At 37.4% G+C, this 25,110-nt stretch overlaps 1 protein-coding gene across 2 annotated transcripts in view; it reads left to right on the forward strand.

The window, feature by feature from the left end:
* Positions 1–25,110, forward strand: part of LOC121318387 (ras association domain-containing protein 8-like) — a 41,501-nt gene that overhangs the window by 14,375 nt on the left and 2,016 nt on the right. Inside the window, exons 1-4 of one of the 2 annotated variants that reach the window (XM_041254986.1) lie at positions 9,354–9,373; positions 19,357–19,571; positions 22,255–23,153; positions 24,651–24,789. In XM_041254986.1, the coding sequence (XP_041110920.1) occupies positions 19,469–19,571; positions 22,255–23,153; positions 24,651–24,789 (1,141 nt within the window). In that variant the 5' untranslated portion in view covers positions 9,354–9,373; positions 19,357–19,468. Of the gene's footprint in view, positions 1–9,353; positions 9,374–19,356; positions 19,572–22,254; positions 23,154–24,650; positions 24,790–25,110 lie in introns of those variants that run through there. The other variant, XM_041254985.1, reaches the window with a different exon arrangement.

Here is a 25,110-nt window from a genome sequence, read left to right on the forward strand (position 1 = left end):
TCATATTAGTGGTAAAAAATGCAGTAGTGTAACAAATTTTTACATTTAAAGTGTGTAATGAGCGCATAATATATGTATAGTTTAACAATTTATATTCTGAACAGTTCTTTTTCCCTATGTTTACTTAGCTGTGTCCTACAATGACTATCAGTACCAAAAGTAGACAAATGTTACTGGAATATTTCACAATTGATATATTTCAGTGATGATCTAATCCCCGAGAGGAATATACAACTGCATTGGAGTTAGTCAGAACATTTGTAATTTTCCAGTAGGTGCTTTTTTTATGAAGCACACCAGCTGAGCTAAGAGATTAGAACCTGGGCACATGTTTTGTGTTCATTCATTTAATAACCCAGGATCATCTCAGTGGATGGCAATTCAAATAATATTTTTTTTTTGGGGGGGGGGGGGGGGGGGGGGATTTTTTTTTTTTTTTTTATATACTAAGTAGTGTTGTGTGTGTCCGATAATGCTAGCTGTTCCCGTGCTGAATTGCTGCCTGCTTACAGCAGTCTGTCACTGTAGCCAGTAGAAAGCTGAAAGATGGTGGTGGGGTCTCTAAACACTGGAGTCTGTCCTTGAATTCCTAGCGAGAGAGGTAATTGGCAGTCATTCTCCTTGTGTAATAATACTGAGGAGGCACTGTGCTACTTTTATAGCTTTCAAATCCTCATCCCTATCTTTTGTGACTTTGGAAAGGGGAAAAATGTTTTTTTTTTTTGTTTTTTTCTCATTTTGTCAATGATGGATAGATATATACACACAGTGCCTTGCAAAAGTATTCAGACCCCTGACCAATTCTCTCATATTACTGAATTGCAAATGGTACATTGAAATTTCGTTTTGTTCGATATTTTATTTTTAAACACTGAAACTCAGAATCAATTATTGTAAGGTGACATTGGTTTTATGATGGGAAATATTTTTAAGAAAAATAAAAAACTGAAATATCTTGCTTGCATAAGTATTCAACCCCTGTGCTGTGGAAGCTCCCAGTTTGCACCGATGAAAGAAATTGCCCTTAACTTACCATTGGCCTCCACCTGTGAACCATTAAAGTTGCTGTCACATTTTCTGGATATAAACCCCACTGTTGAAGGATCATTGGTAAGGCTGTGAATCTGAAGGAAAATTAAGTCTGGAGTTTGCCAGAAAGTGGCCCAGCTGTAATGTGGGAAAAGGTTTTGTGGTCAAATGAGACCAAGATAGCGCTTTGAGTTTTAGTCAAAAAGCTCTGTGTGGCGCAAACCTAACACTGCCCATGCTTCAAGACACACCATCCCTACAGTGAAGTATGGTGGTGGCAGCATCATGTTGTGGAGATGCTTCTCATCAGCAGGGACTGGGCATCTTGTTACAATTGAAGGAAGAATGGATGGAGCAAAATACAGGAAAATACTGCAAAAGAATCTGCTTCAGTCCGCTAAAAAACTGAAGCTTGGGAGGAAATTCACCTTTCGGCAGGATAATGATCCCAAGCACAAGGCCAAATTGCGGTCCACAAGCTTCGTCCAACCAACCTGAACAACCTGGAGCAAATCTGCCAAGAAGAATGGGCCAAAATCACTCCGACTCCATGTGCAAAGCTGGTACATACCTACCCCAAAAGACTTAAAGCTGTTATTGCAGCGAAAGGTGGCTCTACCAAATATTAATGTGTGGAGGTTGAATACTTATGCAAGCAAGATATTTCAGTTTTTTATTTTTCTTAAACATTTCCCAATATAAAACCAATGTCACTTTACAATAATTGATTTTGAGTTTAACTTTTCCAAGACTTATACTTTTGCAATGGCAACACATTTGAGTATATATTATTTATATATATATGATCTGAATACTTTGCAAGGCATCTATATATGTATGTGTATTATGTAATATATATATATATATATATATAATATATACATATATAATATATATATATATCTATATATATATATATATATATAGGTATAATATATATGTTACCATGGTTGGAGGTTACAATGGTTCCTGTTGGCTAGTTAATAAAGCTAAAGCCTTGAGCTGCAAACAACGTAATGACCACCAGTGCAAATATATTGTTTGAAGTTAATATTAATATGTGGAGGTTTGTTCAGATCCATTTATGCAAGAGATTTACTTTAAGGTAACATAAGTTTCATTCATATATTGAATAACCAACTTGGCCATATATATGTGTAAAGTAAATATCTTAATTTATTGGGGACATTCAGACATACATTTAGAATTTGACCGATATCTAGTGTTACCCTTGGGTCTAAAGTAAGTTAGGCATTGCCCTTGAAGTTTTTACCAGATTAGTACTCTATGACTAACTGTTTAGCTTTGATGGAATGTTTCCAAGTTAGTGCTTGGTGATCTGTACTGGACTAACCTGCCTTAGCTTAGAGTTAGAATCCTTAGAAGTATGGTACAGGCTGTTGACAGAGGCTATGTGTAGCCTTTCTTATTCAGGGATCCTAGTCACAGAATCACTGATAGTAAAGTAATTTAATGTACCACTGCATTTAACTGGGGCAGCACTGCTTTACAAAGTGAATAATTCACGAAGGGCCTGGTTTCCAAAAAATGATAGGTATATTTACTCTCTTTTATACATTTCTAAGCTGTAAATCTGCTTGGTTTTTGCACTTGAACTTTCAAATTTAAAACAATCTTTTGCTCAGATGTTGAAGTAAATAATATGCAAAAAGTGACTTGCTTTTAGGGCTTTTAATTGAGATTTACTCAGCAAAAGTTATTAAAGTTTTACAATTAGGACCTTGCAGAAATAGAGTGCACTGCAGACTATACAGGTAAAAACCTGAAGTATGATTAGGGCTTCTGATTGTTGGTTTTAACCAATAAAACGCCCTTGATACAAAAAAAAAAAAAAAAAATGAAATCGTGTGGTATAGCCAATAAACACCAAAAAACACTGGAAATGGTTACTCCGTTCACCTTGAGTTTACCCCTTTCCCATAAAAAAACAAAAATCCTACTACAAAAAAACAAAAAAACTACCTTTCTCAGTGCAGCTGGGTAATATCCCTCCTTCCTGACTCATAGCTGTCGCACCAAGCGTGTTGCGTCAAAATGTCCAACATAACGTTGTTTTCTTGGAATACTGTACAGAGGCTTTCACACCGGCCACATATCGTCAACAGACAGCATCTTAAATAGGGCTGTATTAGAAGGTTCGTTCGCTAGCCAGGAATTTGAAGATTGTTTTAAACCTTCGAAGGTTCAGATATAATTCAGTACTTTAAGGGAATTGAGTTGAGTGACAGGGCTTCAGATTGATTGACGCTTTGGTATGAAAACAACTTGAAAGCGTCAAAATACGTCAGATGCTGATGCTTTCACGCAGCGTGCTTGGTGTGAAAACGCCTTAACCAAAGACAATAATTTCATAGTATATAAAAAGCGAAAATGTCTAAAAATAAGCACAGAAAAATGTAATGAATAAAAACCGAAAAACAGAAGCCCTAAATATGATCAATTATGGAGTTTTGTTTCAGGCTTCTGTCTTAAAACAGAATCCTGATAAACATTCTACATACTGAGTAGTTTTTCGAGATTTACAATTATACTGTACACATTTACAGTATAATCGTAAATCTCGAAAAACTACTCACTTCTAAATCTTTTGTAGTCATTTTTGTATTACTTTAGTATAAATGCATGTTAGTTTGGATTCATATGTTGTTGTTTTTTTGACTATGTGAATGAAGACGCAAATACTCCCATTTTCTCATTGGAAATAGTGATATTTTGAAATTTACCTGTCCTGGTCACAAAAGCAAAGTTTGTGGGGAATAATAGCCATTTTCTATACTTTTGAGGCATATGCAATTAGGAAATAACACTTGCTACCCAGGAACAAAAATTGTGTTACATAGTGTAATCGCTTTGTGATATGGTGTAAAAAGGGTGTTTGTAAGGACAAATGGATAGTATTTTCATGGAACTGAGTGTCGCTTATGTAAAGTGCCGGTACAGCATTACCCTATAAAGCATTTAATGTAATCCTTTCGCTGAAATCATAGCACCATTGTTCACAGTTAATGACTAAGCGTGTCATCAAGGTAAGGTGCTTGACTAGTTTTATACATGCTGTTTCTCTGACTGCCTTAATTGAGAGGTGTGCGGATTTTGCAGTATTGGAGATGACCCAGCATGCACTGGTAAATGGACTGCATTTTGGTTAACAAAGCTTATCTCTTCTGCAGGCTAGTAGAGTGGCAAACTTTGTTCTCTGTTTTGATTGTGTGAAAGAGAGAGCACCATATTATGCAGAGGTTCATAAACCTAGGAGTTAACAGGTTACAGTAGCCAAATAAGATAACTGACTCTTAAATTTTCCATACCAAAAGGTCAGTAATCCTTCCATTTGACAGCTATACAGCTATGACAGCTGTGTGGTCCAGCGCTTAAAGAAAAGGGCTTGTAACCAGGAGGTCCCCGGTTCAAATCCTAGCTTACTCACTGATTCACTGTGTGACCTTGAGCAAGTCACTTCACCTCCTTGTGGTCTTTCAGGTGAGACGTTGTTGTAAGTGGCTTTGCAGCTAATGCATAGACTGATAGTGTTGCAGCTTGGGGTGGCTAATTGGATAAAGGCACCTGCTAAATAAATACTAATAATAATAATACATACCAGTTTGGACCTTTTTATTGGCTCAACAGTGTATATTTCTGTTTGTTTTATGTATTTATTTATTTATTTATATTATCTTGTCTATGTATGTTACCTTGTAATGCAAACTTTTGTTTGGATATTGGTTCAAGATTCAGACAAGTACTTGAATATTCCTTCATTTGTAAAATGTGATCAAAGCATATATGTAGGGCTACTGATTTTTCCAGTCTGAAGAATAACAAATTCTGTTTTTTAAAAATGACCAATTCCATTTTCTCCTTCTCTCTCTCCTCCTCCTCAATTTGTTGATACTTTAAACAAGGCATTTGAATGTAAATAATAATGTTGATAGTTAATAACAACAATATACTTATTTGTTTATTATTATTTATTCATTTCATTAATTAAAGCCAAGATTTTCAATTAGACTCTTATTCCTGTAATAGTAAGTAAAGCACCTGAAGACACTTACATGTCATGTTTATTAACATCATTGCTGGCTTTAAAATAAGCAGGCAAACTTAATTATATTACAACAGTTCAGAAAACAAATGTCCAGCACAGTTGTGAGAATCATATTTACTGTCTGACACTAACACTGTAGTTCAGTACAAATAAAGGTGTTTTGAAAAGACCTGTTTAGCTTATTGCTGACATGTATAATAACAATACAAATCTGAAATGGTTTTGTAAGTCCAGCACTGTCATGTGAGAGTAATCCTGTGTACAGTACTCCACAAGTAGTTTAACGTTTTACTGGCATTACAATAACAAGGATAACATATGAAACTCTCTAATAAAAAAGGCATGTTGACTGACTTGTTGCGACACAAGTTCACTGCTATCACCCGGTTGTAATTTACAGATAGCACTCCTTTTAATGTAAATGCATAATTAATCCCCCAATTGTTTATTTGCCGATTTCAGTCTTGTTTGCAAAATTTAATGAGGTGAGTCTCCAGACAGAATGTATTTTATGAAATAAACGGGGTGTAGTGACTACATCCTTTACATAGTAAAGCAATCAATGTCCTTTAAGGAATATATAGCTAGAAAAATAGCTTTGAGTTAATTTCCTCATCGTCAGATAATATAATTTAATTAAGAAAGTTATGATTTAACATTGCAAATTATAGCTTTTTATTAAATGCAGGTAGAGTGGAAAGAAATAAAATAAACAATAATTAAATATGAAAGTATTTTAGCTTGCTTACTTTGGGAAAGCCCCACCTTGAGCGCAGTACCTTTTTTAGGTCTTTTCAGCATAGCAGCATTGCCATTTTGGTGCCATCTTTTTTGCTTTCTTGTTCTCTATATGTTTGTCTGCCAATTGTATCTTTTTTTAATGGTGACATTCCGAAAGAGAAGCGGGACCTGACGGCGGGAGCATTGAGAGAAGTGGTTGAGTGTAAGTGAGGAGAGGAATGAGAACCATGGTTCACTAAAAGCCCAAATACATAAATAACTAAATAAACAGATAAATAAATAACTCAATACAGCCGTTTCCTCCTGCTTTGAATCGCAACTGTTGTCTGTCTCATTATATCCCGGAATCCTCACAGCTCAGTGCTACAATGCTTTTCTATCCGTTACATATTGTACCATTATGTAAAATTCCCCATTAACAACCTGTGACAAGGATGGCATTGTGTTGCAAAATAACCAAAGGCAGTCCAAACAAGAATAGGTTTTGTAAGTAATTTGGTTGTTTATTTAAATCAAAGCAACAAAAAGTGTGTTAACTAATAGCAAACCCTGCCGGTTTCCAGCAATGGTAACTCGGCAGCAAAACCAGGTTCAGTCCCAAAATAACAATAATAAATAATCCTGCTGCTGGGCAGCCTTGTGTAGCTCTGCTCCTGTTCCACCATCACTGCTGTGCTGGTGCAGTCCAGGGTTAATGCCACAGGATCTGCCCATACCGTGTTGGACTGTGCAGGGGAAAGTGCTGTGGATCCTTTGCTGGCTCTGTGGTGGTAGCGTCCTGTTTCTTTCCTCTGCAATACACAAATCAGCCCAAGCTCCGGCAAACTAACAGACAGCCTAAGGGCAATGTCTACATAACTACCCTTCTCTGCAATCCAGACTGGTGCCATGCCGTATCCAATCGGCACACAGCACCCAGCTGATTCCAGTAGACTTGTTCAGTGTTACTGCAGCTACGGCCTGCCTCCGAAATGACGGACTTCAGGGTCCGCCCCAGCCATGAGTTTGGCCATCTCGAGGAAAGAGCAACACTGACCTTATCAAATGCCCCTTCTGGTTGAGAGGTAGTCCTACAGCTCGAATCCCTTCTCTCTCTGTTGCACAACCCAACAGCAATATTAAATCAAAATGTTACCCATGCACAGAACTGCGTAAAACATAAAAGACAATGCAGTTTAGCAAAAGATTAAAAAAAAAAAACACCAGTTTCCAGAATTGTAACCCTACCCAAAGTCAGTATTCAAAACTGCAGAATGTAGTACTCGATAAGGCCCTAATGTCACGGTTCACTTGCAAATGAAAATGCACAAAAGCAACACAGTATCTAGAACTGTGTTAATGATTTAACATTACTATAGCTTCTCTCGTTTGCTTGGTTTTCGCTGCATTTTTGTTATAGGAAATTGGAGGAAGTACTGTGTAATACACAATCAAGATAGACTGATTTGGCATGCGATTTAAAAAAAACAAACAAAAAAAACAAAAAACGCATGCTGTGATGGAGAAACAAATACATTGTAACACTGAAGAGTGGGCTTTGTATATGAAATGACAGAACTGGAAATTATAATATAAAATTAATCATTTTTCAAAAAGATTTAAATTTTATATATCATTTGAAAAAAAGTGTACCCTTTTATATTTTGAGTGTGAATTCTTTTTACTAAACAGCTGCTACCAGCACTTACTTCTTGCTGATAAATTCTTAAATGTATAGTTTTCATCACATGCGATTAAACGCTGTGAATGCATATCAAATTACTTCAATCCCTATAGAAGGGTGTGGTTATAAAATATCCAGTGTTGGTTCTAATGAAACTTTCAGGCTATAGCAATATTTGGGATGAATTGAGAAAAGCACACTGCACAGCTGTTGACTGTTTGTCACGGCAGTGTGGTGATGCATTTCAGAATACTGAATTAATTGACAATACACACTTATCACATCTGCAGCAACTGGTGACACCTTGTGCTCTCTGCTAGGCACAGAATAGATGCAGATTTTTTTTTTTTTCTCTAGCACTGACAAGGTGGGAATGCGACTTTCTTGACAATGGGACATTAGTAAAACCCTTTACAGTAGTGGTTAAACGAGCTTCATGATAAACATGTAGGGGCTTTTGTTATGTATAGTCTCTGGGAGAACTTGTACTGCTACGTTTGGCATGGAAATCTACACCTTTTTATGTTCCTACACAATAGTTTAATTTTAAAGTTTCTGAAACGTCATTTCTTTGAAAAATGGGAGGTTTAATTAACTGCCAGGGAAAAGTGGGAACAGCAAATTAACTGTTGTCATTGGAGACCAACCTATTAGTCACCTAATACAACAAAAGCACTTCAGACTTGGATAAATGTGCTAATAAGTCAGTTCAACACCCTTAATGGCAGTGTCAATTTGAATATTTAATTAGAGAGTAATCATTACAGAATGTGTTTTTTACTTTTTTTTTTTTTTTTTTTTAAATATGAAAGATCTTTAATAAACTATTGTTGGGTGTGGGGCGAAAAGGTTTTCATTGTCTGGTTATTTTGAAGGGAGCTCAAATCTTACAATTTTATTTTCAAAGGATTTCTTTTAGTTTGTATTTGTCACACCCAGCTATAGATGGCAAATTAAACCCATAATTGAATTCCCAAACTAATACTCTCTTATTGTGTGACCTTAGGGATCAGACCACTTTATCACTGTGTACCAGTCCCACCCTATTGATTCACCTTACTGTATTTCAGTATCCTAACTTCATATTTTTCTATAAACACACATGGCAATAAGGACTAAATCAGAACTAACAAAGTTTGTTTCAGAATCCTACAATACTGGCTTATCCAAAAAAAAAAAAAAAAATCATCAGGAAAAAATAGTGACAGATTGTTGGAAATCTTCTTGCCAGAGAGGAAGATTAGTGTCCCCGCAGCTGAAACTGCTTTTAGGAAATGTAACCTAACCAGATAGCCTACAAGTTCTGATTCCTGGTGAAGTAGAGTTCACAGAAGGGTAGACTATGTAAGAATGTAGTTAAGTCACACATATCCTATTGTACTTTATTGAACATGGTTGTTGTTGGACATTACAGATTTAACAGTCTCCGATGGTCAAATGTACATGTTATTATTTTAGTTTCTCCCTATACCTAAGAAAAGCTTTCAGAATATCTGAATACTAGCCCAATGTTCTTGCTTCAGCATGAAGGACAGATTACTTTTAGTTATGGCAGGTTAAAGAAGTGAGAACACTTCACCACAACAGCTCACAAACTCCAGACAATGGAATGCTTCAATACAGAGGGTTGTTTGTGCAGCATTTTCAGGAAATGGGCTGAGGTTACATTAAATACCATTTAATAAAAAAACATTTAATAAATGCTGGTGGCATCCAACAGCGTGACTGTTAGTTGTGGGCTGGGCAGTTGCTTACTAGTTAGGATGAAGGAGGGTCTTCTTGGAGAAATAGGAGCTCTTTGGTCATGGATTGTTCAGAGGAGTATTAGTAGTGTGTCTGTGCTGGAAGCTGGGAGAATTTGAGAGCAAATAAAGGTACTGTTAGGTGCATGTGTTTAATGAATGTAGATATCTGTAGGTAAATTATATGTTTTGTGATTTTTAAAAAACTATATCGTTTTAGCTTACTGTACAACTTGGTGGAATTAACAATGCTGTAGACGATACAGTTTAATATTGCATTTTGAAAGATTTAGAGGGTGTTGTGTAATGTGTTTTTAAACTGTTAGTTAGTTTGGGGGGGGGTGAAGTGTTACTTCCGTGTAAAGAACCTATGGGTATATTCATTTTTTTTGAAGTTTAGGTGGTGTTGAATAAAACTATGTAAATACACCACCCACTCGATGTATCACAGATATCAGGGTCCAATATAAAACTACTATATTTTGAGGACTGCGATATAGTGAGAGACCTGTAGAAAAACAAATAGGCTAACAAATACTGTACAACCACTCCCTGTTTTGGGGAACCAAAATCGAGGTGTGGGGGAGGGGGGGGGGGGGGGGGTCAGGGTACAATATAAATCCTCTACGCAACCCGCTTTTTCTCATTTTTCATAAAAAAGCAGCACACAGTTTTAATTCATACTGTGGAGGGTAATTGCTTCTCATTAACATAAGTCTCCAATTAATTTCATGAGTCTTCCTTTCCTTTCTCAAATGCACAAACCTGCTGCATTGAAATAATCCATTGCCAACACAGGAGGCTTGTTGCTAGGGAGCTGACATCACTGCCCTATGACTTTTGCTAGTGCATTGCTGCTACAAGTGAACAACACGTTAGATAAAATAAAAAACGCTTCAGCATAGATATTTAATTTGCTTTGTGTTATTGTACATTGCATGTGTATACAACAATATGATATTAATGCTTTGTTTTTAATTGTTTTGTATATTTTAGTTTGTGCAGTACGAAATAAAACAAACAGTAATTCTAAGTGAAATTGTCTATGTATAGATCAGCTAAGGCATGCACAGTTAGACTGTAAAAATGGGGAGCCAACTCCAGGACTGTGATATATCCAAATCCACAGCGAGGGCCAATATAACTAGGGGTGGGTGTATATGAAGTGAACTATATAAAAATACATTTTGTTATAGGCTTGGCATATGTCTTTTCAGAAAGGAGATTAATGCATTTATTTTATTTACTGCACAGTTTCTCCCTAGCTCTGCAGACTTCATAAAACCAAGCTTTATTTAAAAAGACAGTATAGGCATTTTAATATGTTATGATATTGCAAGTGTATTGTTAACGGAAGGTGATTTTTGTTATAAATTAGTTTAAGGAGTTTAGTAATGAAGGTAAAATAAATTAAAGGTCTTTTTTTTTCCCCTCACTCTGAAGTGACTGAATGTATTAGAGCTGTGTGTTGGCCAACTTTTTTTTTTTTTGTGGCTGTCATTGTTAATTGCAGTCTTTTAAGCATTCTGATCTTGGGATAAAGTTCATTTTGAGTTTGAAATATTTCTGCTGTCTGAAATAATGCCATATGCAAAATATAAGATTAAAAGCAAATGTTGGCTGTATGCAGGAACATACAAGCTGTTAATATTAATTCTTATTCATTGTAAACATGTATTTTTATATTAACCATTATTATTATTATTTGTATTAAACTACTTTTGAGAGGTTTGTCCTGTTTGTTGGTTTGAACAACTCCTGTCATGTCTACATATTTGAAAGTGGGTGGATGGTTTTGTTAGTAGTTGCCTGGAGGGAGGTCAGTTATATAAATGCGTTAATACAGCACATCCTCCTTCATTTTGACCTCATTGTGTTTTTTATTTTTTTTTAATTTTTTTTTTTTTTTTTTTTTTTTTTTCCCATCTTAACACTTAGGGTAATTTTTTCCCATGGTGCTCCTTGTGATTTTTATCTTTCACTTCTTCAAGAACTAAAGCCAACAATTTGATTATAAAAGTGTACTGGGATTCTATTTTGCTTTTGCTATTATTTTTTCCAATCAACTGATGTATCTTTGTTCATTGATAGTCTTTTTTTATTTAAATGAAGTACTTTGTAGTGTAGTTCCTATTGGTTTGCTTCTCACACCACACTAAAATAGAGACAAGAGCTTCAAACAATTATAAATGTATACAGTTCATCCAATACTTGTACATCTTTTATTTCTGTTCTTAGGCAAATATGATAACTACCTGAGAATCCAGTAGTAACAAAAATGTATAACAACTGCAAAACCCTTTAGTATGTAGTGGGTGTTTACAGCAACAAGCTGGAACAGATCTAGGTGGTTCAGTGAAAAATACCATTGTCTGTGTATTATTATTATTATTATTATTATTATTATTTTTTATTTTTTATTTTTAGTAAGTTGTCTGAGGGCAGTGCTCTTAAATAAATAAATAAATACATACATAAATAAATAAATGTTAAATAAATCTACAGTACCGTTTCAGCCGGGACTAGAATCTGCTCTTTTTCCTGAAGATTTCCCTTGCCTGTTATTATAGCTTGGTATTATATTGCTGGTTGTCAGCAGAGCTCCAATCGGCCCACGTAGTGCAGCTCACACATGGAAACAATATAACTCCTGGGTAAACTGCTGGGATTCACATGTGCAGTGATATCATCTTGCACAGTTCATTCTCTGTTAAAACCCCAGACCCCCTACAAACACTGAACTCTTGAAGTTTCTATATTTCTTGACATTACTGGGGTTTCCTTTCTTTGAGGTAACCTTCTGTCCATCCAGTTCAAGGTTCAGACTGTGGAGCAGCTCTGTAAGCTGTAATAACCCTCCAGACAGGGTGCTTGCAGCATGGCATCATTAAAACACAATGACACATTATCGGTCCAGTACATTAACAAGCGACATGCAATCCATGGTTTTGAAACGTTGCAGATCTGCTGGCAGAGATCTGCCCTGTCTTTTGTGCTAACGTAAAATTAAAATCTCATTTTTCACGAATAGTCCTGCTAAAAACAGTGCTTTTTAAAACGTGCACTACCCCTTAATGTGGCACTTTAAATACACCACAGTTAATGAATGTAGTACTGTATGTGAAACCATCAGTGCAATATGTTCTGAGAAGAACAATGTTTGGCCTTGTGGAATTTCAAATGTTTTAATGCAGATTTTGTTCCGATCACTTCAATACTACAAAAACAATATGTACCCATTTGATTTAAGGTTCTTAAATCAGAGCCTATTTCCCTTATAAGAGTTTACCACAATGTTTGTGTGGTTTTACCATGCTTTTCCCATGGTTATGCTAAGCATTTACCATGGTGTACCCTGCTTTGCCATGTTTATTAATATGCTTTCATACCTTGCTGTTCTTTACAATGCTTTCGCTATTCTTATACTGTGGTTAACTTTTATAAGGGTTCAGCCACTTACTTCTAAGACAAGATAACTGCAGTTTGCATGCACTGGTGACTTACGTTGTTGCTGTCCTCTGGCATCTGTAAGATCTCATAGCTATGGGTTTGTGACAGGCGTGTTATCGTAAGTGATGCTGCAATCTAGTGATTTAACATGACCTGCAAGTTTTTTGTGTGTTGCTTGCCTTTGTTTTCTGGTTGATTTGGAATGTTTTTATTACTTGGTGACCAGAGAAAACAATTACCATGTTACCTTTGCAAGCCCCTTGGGGAAAGACTTGGGAGTGTAAAACAGTGAGTAAGGGGACACCCAAGAGTTTTTATATTGTTTTTATTCTAGTGTCATGAGGGTTTGCTACCATTTTTATTGGAGTCGGTGGTCATCAACTGGTCTGTTTTTAACTTCATCTTTTTAACCAGGCCTCATAAGCTCCAATTATGTGCCATTGGTTTTTAACAGTGCTAAATATAGAAGTGTGTAGTAAACCAGAATTCAGCTGAAACAAGCCAACACATATAAAACTGCAAATTTAACTTCAAGTGAACTTGTGAAGTACTGCACTGAACGACGCCTAGACTCTGATTTTAAAGGAACATGGAGTCAGTAAATCAGAACAGAGGGAAGTCTCAGTCTGTCAGTCTCTGTCTGAAGTTATCTGATGCCCAGAGTATCCTTACTTTGTTTTCTTTGGCAAAAAAATTCTAGAAATCCTGTAAAGCAATTAAGGTCAAGAATTTGAGTTATTGTTAAAAACTTTGGGTATGATATTTCGGGCATGTTTCTATTTTTGAAAAAATAAATAAATAAATAAACCTTTGGTTTTCCAAAAAGCACAGATGCAGTAACATTCAAAAGGTATATGTTTGCTGTTCATCAGTGGAATAACAAAACTAGTTTGGGGAATTTAACATTTAAGCAAAAAAAAAAAAAAATGCATGACTAAGAGTAACTCCTGAACTGCATTTAACCCTGAATTGTGTCCTTTTGTCCTCTTATGCAATGGGTTTTTACAACTTTTATGAATGTTGGTTTGGGACTTGCATGCAATGCAAGGTTCTTTTAGAAAACAGAATACAAATGCTGGCGAATTGGGGCAGATGTCTTTTAAAGCTGAAAGCAATTGTATGTCTTTCAAGAAAAAGTTTCCACAGAAAAAAAAGTTCTAAGGGTTTGCAAGATTAAGGAGGATCTACTGTAGCATACCTAAAGAAATACATGTCAAATTAAACTAACGGTAACACGTGACCAGGTAACATTCCATAACAATGGCAGTGATTTCAAATAGGAGTTTTGACGACTGCAGACTGTTAAAGCGGGCTACAGACATGGCTGCTGATTTTCTTGTGCAGCTTGTCGCAAAGACGGCTGCGGTGGGTGACGTCAGACCAGAGACAGAAACCAGGAAATAAACAACAGAGTGGTAGAGTTTGGTGAAGCTGAGCGATTGGTTTCGCTCAGTATTTATTAACAAAACAGACAGAAAATAAAAGGTTGTAAAGACAAAAACACAGGACACAGCACTTTTGCCAAAATAGAGACAAACAAAACGGACTACACAAACAAACACGGTGAGCTGATATTTAACTATTACCATGATTTTTACCTCTGTCTCCAATCACGTTCTCCACTCACCGAACACACAACCCCGAGTGAGTGAAAACATGCAGCTTTTATGCAGCTGTATCGAGACTCGATTGCTAATCAATCATTCAATTGGAGAATCGGTGCAACTGCATGTGAATTAATAAAAGTGCAATTCCCCATGCTCACATATTATTTTACTTGCATGTGAAGTGCTGTGCAATCCTCGTGCCTAAATACAAATATACATTTTAAACACTTGTGCTCAAAACCCATATTTATATCCTGTGTAGTTTATACATAAACACCAACATTAAACGCACTACCTACAACAAAAAACACTTATAAACATAAAGGGGCAGGACACTCCGCCACAAACTTCAAATACCTTGTGTTTTTAATGAGGAAATGTATTGCAGGGAATTCCCTACCAAGTCCTCTGTACAGTGCATGTGTGGGTAGATCATGCGTCTGATTTGTGGTGAAACTTGGTATGGACGTTCTGGTACATTACTTTTGGACTCATGGACAGGTGATGCATCTTCTCACACTAGTGAGGGGTTAGTTTTTGTAACTTGCAACATACCTTTGCCTTTTACTATTATTAGGACATTATGCTACAGATGGGATTGATGTATTGCAGTACCAAATGTTGTGTGCTTAACCTTTTCTTGGACATGCTTTCTCTCTAGTTAACCTAGTAGCTGTAAATAGGTTTAATAATGAAGGGCAGTCTGTCATGAGTGACACTGTCCATGTCACCGCCTTGTGTTCTGAATCTCTATGCTTGCCCTGAGAGTATACACAGTCTTGGGAAAGGAATTTCAGACATCAGACTGGAGGTATTCAAGGTGCGTAATCTGCATCCAAGTGCACCCTGCTTGAATGCCATCAGTACTTCAGTGCCTGGCAACGGTGGATAATAAAAGAACTAGAGACAGATTTAGTGCACCACGAGATAGAGACTTGGTCAGAAAAGGAGGGCAACCTGGCACAGGCAGCTGAAACTGGCTCTGTTTTATGTTTAACTTCCCGCTGAAGGCTGATTTGCCTGACGCAAAGCTGTTCCAGATATTTGTCGAAACATTTAGAAAATTCCTTTTCATGTTTTGCATCATTACAGACAAACACATTTTTTTTGTAAATGAATTTTGGTACTGTGCTTAAAGGAATTACAGGGGGGAAGTGAAACTGGAGGCATGGTATGATCAGGTGAACTTGGAACAGGAGCTTGAATAATATTGAAAGCCATTTATGGAGTGTCTCCAGAATGGCATGACCTCGGAGCGATAATGATGAAAAGATCGGGACTGATGAGCAGTATCGGCTCTCAAACTGTGCCATCCTCTTGCTGACAGGAGTAATAAAGATACCAGAGTGCAACAAATGAGGATCCTGTCATATCAGTTTTATGGCCGGGATGTTACATACTGCACATTGTGGATCGATATCTTAATTTATTCAAGCAAATATATAGTAAATAAAAAAAAAAAAAACAAATTGCATGTTTTGAACTTCTGAGACGACCCCCGGGTGGTAAATGGTTATTTTATGTTTAAATAGCTACTCTGTCCCTCTTATTGTCCAAGGTAATTGTCATCATTAGAGTTGTAAACTATGTAAATTAAAGTCTGCTTCTAATAGAGCTTACCTGATTAGAGTAGGGTTTTGAAAGTGGCCCCAGTTTGTATGTGTCTTTCATTTAATGTTTCCAAATTATAAATGATTTTGCAGTAAAAAATGATATATGGGAAGTTAAGATCAATCCTGTCAGACCTAATTGCCTGTAAAGCAAAACAGGGTTGTCTTCCATCTTTTTTGAGTCTGCTGGCCTTCCCAAGTTACCTTTGATGTTCTGTTTCTGAAAGCTGCTGAATGATTGAATTACTGTGTTTTTTTTTGTTTTTTTTTGGGTGCAGTATAATACTGTCCCTTGCCATTTCACAATTCTAAGATGATGTTGATTCAGGAATGCAATAGATGACCTAATGAGAGACTGAACCCAGAAGACTTGGATGGCAACCATTATGATTTGCTGAGGTCATAGGTATATTTACATCATACCAACTGGCTACACATTCCATATGCTGTGTATTCTTGTATATGCTAAAAATAGCAGTCTGTGCCAACACATTTTAAGTAGGATTATATTCATTAGTAATTGTAGTAGTTGTGAAACTGCTTCAGTACTCCATGAATGTTCCTCTGTTGCTCACTGAAATCTGTCTGTGGAATAACATCAGAATGAAGGCAAAGAAGTATGAAAAGAATTTGTTGTGATGCAGTCCTGAGAGTGTCTGCACATATGTTCTTCTCACTGGGAGCTGCCCCCTGACAAATGCATGCCAGATCTGTTATTCCAAGGAAGATGGCCTATTTGAGGTCTAAACGGCAACCAGCAGTTAAATAGTCCCAGTACCATCCAAAGAGATAACCAGTTGCCATTTGGATTGTCAGGCTGTGGGTTTGTTCCTTGCATGGGGTTGAAACTGTGTGTTGAGAGAAGTTGGTTAAGAGCAGGGGTGTAGTGCTGGGGGTCACGGGGGACCGCTGCTGTCCACTCCCCCACGCAAGGAGAGCACCGCTTCCGTACTTCAGGTGCAGAATATTGAACTGTTTTGCTCCTATTAATATGTGGAGATATACATGTGTATAACCCATACAAGTAAGCAAAGAATACAATAACCCTAAGAAACCCTTGAGAGAGAAATAGTGAAAGAGTTTGAATATAGCGTGCTTCTGGTCTGGAACAACAGGTGTGAATAATGTGCAAGAGAGGTGAAGGGAACCTGTATTAACGCTATGTTGAGGTGTCAGCATTTTACAATTAAATGTAATAATTGCAGATCTTTGTATATATATTTTTAGACACATATATAAGAAATGTATTTTAAAATAAGCTAAACATTTATTTAAAAGATAAAACTCAATTGCAATAAGCAAATAAAGGGTACCTGTGTCCTTACACATCTTTTTTTGCAAATGCATGCACATCTGTTTTAAAACTTCGGTCTTATTTGCTCTTAAGTGGCTGCAATAGTACAGTGACACAAGCTGATTAAGGACCAAACCATTTAATATACGAGAAGGGGGAGTGGGGGAGTGTTATGCATAGGATTAATAGTAATAATGACAGCGTTTTAATTATGTGTTTATTAGTGTATGAAACTGGTTGTGAAAATATGTACAGTATTTGTGTATTTATCTATCTTTAATATAAATAGCTGTAAGTCCAGTTGCTTTACAATAATACCTCACTACCTTATTGTCTGAATTTGTAATCAATTAGTAGTCCTTTCAAATAGTGTAACTACTACTAATAAAATGTGGTTCTGTTGAGCGTGTGGAGAAACGGGGACTGCAGACGGCATGGTAGGGTTGAGGGGGGTGGGGGGTAGATAATCGCGACCCCTCGCTTTTAAATACAGCAGTACACCACTGGCTAAGCGGCAAATCCTGTTTTCATTATTATTTGTATTTTTGTTAGTTTTAATAAGTATACTTGTGAACAATACATACAAGGGAAAATTGTCATATTGAATATATAAGAACAGCAGTGAGTGGATAGCAGCACTGTTTGTTAACATGTGTAAAAAGGTTTGGCTGAGGGGGGAGCTGGACGTTTGTACTAAAACTGTGTCAGCAGGTTCTAAGCTAATGAAATTCCTTATGGCTGTGCTTGGAATTTGGCAAGGATTGTTTGCTTGAGGCTATTCTGTAAACAAGGTAAGGCATGTGATGAATAGCTGTGTTTATTAATTTGCCAGAGTTTGAGTGCTTCCATCGGCAGATATTTAACAATTGAGTTTAGGGGGTGGGTTGTTTTTATTTCTTTTATTTTATTTCCACAATGCAAAGTAACACTGTAGACACTGAAATGAAACCCAGATCAATGGATGGTTGTGTGCTCTCACCAGCCATAACCTCCTGAGATTTTTTTTTAAATGAAAATAGACATTCAGGCTTTTGTTGGGGACATAGTGGATCATTAAATGCTAGAAGTTCTGTTGACAGCAGGGATATTTTTCCTAGTGGAAAGTTGTTTTACCCCCCCCCCCCCCCCCCCCCCCCCTGTTTTTTATTACAAGATATATGATGCCACTAATTTCTAATATAAAAGTGTTCAGTTCACATGTGAATAAATATTAGAAATATTAAAAAAAAACAATGGAGGCCAACAGATGGCTTATATATATTACACAGAGTGTACAGAACATTCGGGACACCTTCCTAATATTGAGTTGCACCCCCTTTTGCCATCAGAACAGCCTCAATTTGTCGGGGCATGGACTCTACAAGGTGTCGAAAGTGTTCCACAGAGAAGTGGATCTCCTCTCTCTCTCTCTCTCTCTCTCTCTCTCTATATATATATATATATATAATATATATATATATATATATATATATATATATATATATATATATATATATATATATATATATATATATATATATATATATATATAAAATTAAACCTTGTATAGATCACATTCCTTGAAACTGGAAACCGTTTTCTTTAGACCATAGAATTGCATTAATGAATAAGAAGAAGTTGTTAGAACTAATTATTATTTGTTTATTTAGCAAACACCTTTATCCAAGGCGACTTGCAGAAACTATTTTTGGAGTGATTTGTTATTGAAATGGTATCTGTATGCTTGGTAATGAAGTATGTCATTTATTCAAGATGATTTTTTCTGTAAATGAAAAGCAAGTGTTATTTGGAGTGTGCTTGTAGTCCAAGAACTCTCTCTCTCTCTCTCTTAGTGCTGCTCAAGCAGCATTGCCACTGATACTGGGAATGCTGCACTTGCATAGTTTGCCATTGGGTCTGGAGATGTCCATCCTCCCTATAGCCAGAGTTATTTCACACGGCTATGTTTCCTATTAACAAACCCATGGAGTTACTGTCGGTTTGCCATAGGATAGCCAAGCAGCATGGGTTTGGAAACATTCATTTGCATAGTAAAGGCATTGTGTGTTAACTGCTGAACATACTGTCCAGTGCCAGCAAGTCTATAGTGGTCACTGGTTTTATACTTGTGCAGTAACATGTACTTTTTTTTTTTTTTTTTTTTTTTTGCTGTAGTTGCAGGATGCTAGAGAAGCGGCTCTTCCCACAGTCCCCTGGCATGGAGGAATGACATGTGGTCCCTGAAAAGCTGAAGTTTGGCAGCACTTTGCTAATCTAATGGTACATCATGGAGCTGAAAGTATGGGTAGATGGGGTCCAGAGAATCGTCTGTGGAGTAACTGAAGCCACAACCTGCCAGGAGGTGGTGATTGCGCTTGCTCAAGCTATTGGTAAGAATGTTTTTGGAGATATGGTATTTATCTGCCTTAGCTCAGTCGGTGTCCTTATTGTTTTTCCTTGTCTGATGTATAGAGAATAATCTTTTAGATTTAAGCTTTGAGTAAAAAGAATAGGATTAGCGGCTTATATATAGATGCTGTTCAGAGAGTGGGTGTTCCTGGAGAGTTTGACTCTAGATGAAACTACAACATGCTATTGCTTGAGAGTGGTATTTTCCATTTCTGATTGGCGAGCTCAGCATCAATTTCCTGTTATTCAAACCCATTCTTAATTTCCTAAATACCAGTGTCTGTGTGCTTGTGAGGCCAGTTTCCCCCAGCCCCATGGAAGTGGGCCTCCATGCCATAACCACAGCCTCTTTACGGGTTTCATTTCGGGCCTAGTTCCAATTGCAAAAGGATAAAAACAAGGCAGAATCCCTTCAGATACAATAATGTAACCATCAGCAGAAATGCAGGGCTTCCAATTCCAGGACTAACCCAGAGCTATCACTCGACCAACATAATAATCATTCTGTACACTTACTCTGTGTGTGTGTGTGTGTTTCTGTTCTCTGTATTCATATTAAATACAGGTACTGTCATTTGAATTTTTCAAATCCTTTGTTATGCGACAGTTTTTTAGTATGTTTCCAGAACTGACGTCTCACAATTCAGAACATCTTTGACAAAGTTGTGGTGAAAAAGTTGCACGCAACAAATTCAGTAAAAGCTTTTTTTCATTTAAATATATAACTTTTTTCTTTTTCAAAATAATCTTAATTTACAACCCCTGGTCCCAACTAGTTGTAGATTTTCACTACATTTTGTTTGGTCATGCAATAAAGGAAGTTGCTTTCCTTCCTCAGCACGACTCCAGTTTCACTCAAATCCTTGTTCAGTTCTTGTGATTAGACCCTGTTGTTCATCTCCTGAGGATCGGCAGCAAACTGTTCCATTGCTTAGCTGTCAAACAACTCCTGCCAAATGAGTGGCTCAAATTGACAGCAAGGAAAAGACAAAGTGTAAAAGCACCACCTACCAGCATGCGTGTTGAAACATCATGCCAGCCAATCAACTCTTAACAAATCCAAGATCCTGCTTTTTTATTAATGATCTTTGAGGAGCAGGTGGTTATAGCTGACTTTCAATAGTCTTCAAAATTGAGGACAAATCTGTACTACAATAGTGCGTCTCAGATATTGGTAATATATGCTTTATGTATTTATTTTATAGAAAACATGTTCTGTTTGAATTCAGTTGATATGTTTTTGACTGCCACTCTAGAGCAGCATCCAAGTAAAATATTTGCTTTTATTATATATTTTAATCTAATAAAGTCCTATCATGACTGCTCAAGGGTAGTTTTTAAAGATAGGTGGCCTTCTTATACATGGACTTATACAATTATTTCCTATGTATAAATATTATGTTTACCACAATTTTAGTATTTTTATATTTATGGGTTGGGGGTCATTGTAGTAGTCACCTATACAGTAACACTGTATATATTCTGATAAATCCAGATATACTGTGTAATGTGCTGCTGCTTCCAATAGTTGTCTGGTACAAGTGGCTTGTATGTAAAGTGCCACCTGGTGAAGGAAACATCACCTACCAGATTTCTTAAAACATTTTGTACAGAATTAAGTGTGTATAGAAAGACACAATTTCAGCATTAATGCAAATTACCCTTGTTAGTCGCATTGCACTTTTTCTAGTTTACCCTGAGGTTTGGAAGGAGACCCGCTGTGCAGCTTCAGCAGAGAGACATGGTCTTTTTTCAGATTTTTATAATGGTTTTGAGGATGTGGGGTTTGCTTAGTTGATCTCCTATAGAACACAAGTAGCGTCGTGCACAACATGCCCTTTCTTTTAATAGTGGGCTTCATTTGGTCTTGTTGGAAATGACCACCAATGGTGTTTAGTTCTGATGCGTCTTGCTGTGTCAGTGCCTGACATGAAGCAAGATAGCAAAATGCCAGTGAACCAGCAGTAACAGACCTTTTCAAGTGAGTAAAGAGTGAAGGATCAGAGCTGACAGACCGAAAATCACTTGTCATCAGCTGGTGGTCTTGGAAATCATTTTCTTTTAATCTCTCTCGGTTGAAAACATACCCCACAATCAAAGCAGCACCCAAGTTGCCTGAAACCAAAAATGTTGCTACATTTGATGTATTATTTATCTTGCACATTGAAGAACCATATCTATACCTCTCCCTCTGCTGACCTGATTCACACTGTATGCTGTAAACCTAGATTTATGTAGAAGAGACTTAATAATAAGTGACTGCTATTGTTATTTTTGCAGTTAGTTTGCATTTACGTTCCATTCCAAGGGAGGGAAATGATGCTTGTTAGTCATATTTGACAATGATAACCACAGTATTCTAAGCACAAATCTACAGTCTCTCTCCTGGTACGTGACTGGTTAGATTTGATTAATTGGCAAGCAGCAGTAGAAGAAAAGAAGGGAAGCACACTGCCACACTACAGGTCGAGTATGTGTAGACATATGCAACTGCTGAAAGCAGAAAAGATGTTTTTTTTTTTTTTTTCTTTTTTCCCCAATCACAATGTGTTTTACAAAATAAATAATGTTACTATTGTATTGTTTGCTATGACTTTGGTTAAAATTAAACTATATTTTTGTTTTTGTGTGCCTTGGATTACTACAATATTTTGTTTCCCACAGGTCGGACTGGAAGATACACACTGATAGAGAAATGGAGGGACACAGAGAGACACTTGGCCCCACATGAGAACCCCATCATCTCCCTGAATAAATGGGGCCAGTACGCCAGCGACGTGCAGCTAATCCTAAAGCGAACTGGACCTTCCCTGAGTGAGAGGCCTACTTCTGACAGCATGGCACGCATACCGGAGAGGACTTTGTACAGACAGAGCCTCCCACCCTTAGCCAAACTCAGGCCTCAGAACGACAAGTCACTCAAAAGGAAGGAGCCCAAACGGAAATCGTTAACTTTTACTGGAGGTGCCAAAGGACTGATGGACATATTTGGAAAGAGCAGAGACACAGAGATGAAGCAGAGAGTGTTGAACAATAACTCCTCCAAGGTCGGAACCGAGGAGCTGAGCAAGCTGGTTCTTCTCCAAAGGGAGAAGCTGCAGGCCCTGGAGAGACAACTGGAGAGCCATGAGGTGGAGCTACGTTTATGGGCAGAGAGGAATAACAATGGGCTAGAGGAGGAGATCATGAGGCTGGAGAAGAGGGTAAAGAAGAACGAGGTGCAGATCGTAGAAGAGGAATTCTGGCAGAACGAGCTGCAGATAGAGCAGGAAAATGAGAAGCAGCTGAAGGAACAGCTGCAGGAGTTGAAACAGAGGATCCAGGAGTGCGAGGACAAGCTTCGGGAGTACATGGCCAAGATGCAGAGCATAGAGGCGGGCATCGAGGCCGAGAAGCTCCAGCAGGAAATACAGGTGACTCAGCAGGTCAATGAGGAGGAAGTAAAGGCCAAGATTCTCAAAGTCAAAGGAGAACTTGATATCCAGGGCCAGAACACTGCCAGGCTGGAGAATGGCTGCAGGGCTGTTGAGAGGTCTTTGGGTCAGGCTGCCAAAAGATTGCAGGTAAAAACTATATGTTAACTTTGAGAGATAAACTACTTCAAATGACTGCTTTACTGCACTAATACCCAAACCATAAGATTTTCTAATAAAACTGCAGTTAAAAAATCGTGAATTAATGGATATCCTACCTGGCCCTATTGAAGGTTAATTGTTTTGTGGAGATTTTGCAGCTGTGCAGTTGTCTTGCTTTTAATTCATAAAATTTTCTTAAACCTCCTGAGACCATTTTTTTGTTTGTCCAAGTTGTCGTATTTGGCAGATTGAGACTGACTTTCTGAGCCCTTAAAATTGTATCTGCCAAGACTTGTTGAAGTGAATTAACCTAACTGCGCTGGAGTCTAGTGACGATTTGTGAAGCATCTTAATCATTATTTGCACAGGAGGACAGATACAATACGTACCGCACTGAAATCCTCCTACGGCTTGGATATGCGTTGAATAAAGTATGCAAAATAATTAATTGTACTAAAAATGCTTTTAGTTTTTTTTAAAACATTATTTAATAATGTATAACGTGCACAAATAGACAGGAGTCCTATCTCAAACCAAGCAGTAAGATTTATATATTTTGGTTACACTACAGTACAGATTCTATTATCCAGAAGTATATTGTACGGATTATCAATTAACTGGACCACCGCAATGTCACAATAAAACAAGCTTGTTATAACTGCTAAAAAAAATAACCACCAGAGTGAAAAATGATTCCTTTCCAAAATAGTGTATATAGAATATATTGGAGTTTTTTTGTAAAAAAAAATCAGTGTTGTGTGATACGCTGTCATTAAAGATTCAGATACGACTGAGTTTTGTAGCTGTAACGGGCGGTGCTGTGTGATACACTGTCGTTACAGATTCTGTCCTTTCCCGTCATTGAGATGTGCCCAGCCTCCATCCTGTTACACTTGTAAGGAGAAAGAGAATTTCTCTTATGAGTATACTGTATCCAGATCAGTCTCGGTCTGGATCAAACTGTAAAATAAGGCTATCTTACCTCCTGAGCTACAGTGCACATTATTTCGCAATTATTTGACATCCCCTGTGTATACTGAGTGGAACTATTAGTTAATTATCTAACTGACTTCTAAGTAAACCCTGTATGCAGTATGTGATCTTCACCTGATATGCCTTGTGGACCGCTACTGCAATAAGAAAGGGGTTGTTGTCCTTGCATCAGACAACCATTTAGTTTTTGTTAATGTCAAACTGTGCTGAAGGCACCTGGCCTGTTGGTATAGAGTAGCCATGTGATGTTTTTTTCATAGTGATGTATGTAATAACACAGTAAAATGCTAAAACGCACCGGGATGCTTAAATTCCACTGTCAGCTGTCACTTTCCAAGAAATTGTCTTGCACTGCAGTTGTTGCAGTGAGTTTTCATAGTTATGTTCTAACATGCCACATTGCACATACCCAAGGGTGTCAGGAGTCGTGAGCATTCTGGATCACAGCTGTATTAGTATTCATGTCTCGTCTGCTCTGAATCGCCCTTTCAGGAGAAAGAACAGGAACTGGAACAGCTCACCAAGGAGCTGAGGCAAGTGAACCTACAGCAGTTCATCCAGCAGACAGGAACCAAGGTGACAGTGCTGCCAGCAGAGTCCACTGAGGACGAGCCTGCCCCGCTAGAGAACGGTACACTGTCAGCTGCACCCTACGCATGCTTGCTGCTTTCATTTCCAGGCAGATGAAACCACCCTTGTATTTAGCTTTTAGTTTCAGAATGACTCAGTAAACCACTTCATAGTCCTGTGTTTCACTCGAAGGATCCCATAATTTAATTGTTTTTTTGTAAATGTACCCTTCCAGCAAGGTATGTTTTGAAAGGTAATGAAAGTGCTTCTTCCATAATGAGGTCATCTGCTTTTGTGCTGTTTTTTTGAACTAGCTGACCTTTTATTTATTTATAAAGAGCTGTATATTATCAGCACTTTTTCCCTTTTGCCTTTGTATCAG

This window comes from Polyodon spathula, chromosome 7 (genome assembly GCF_017654505.1).
Source record: "Polyodon spathula isolate WHYD16114869_AA chromosome 7, ASM1765450v1, whole genome shotgun sequence".
Classification (NCBI taxonomy): domain Eukaryota; kingdom Metazoa; phylum Chordata; class Actinopteri; order Acipenseriformes; family Polyodontidae; genus Polyodon; species Polyodon spathula.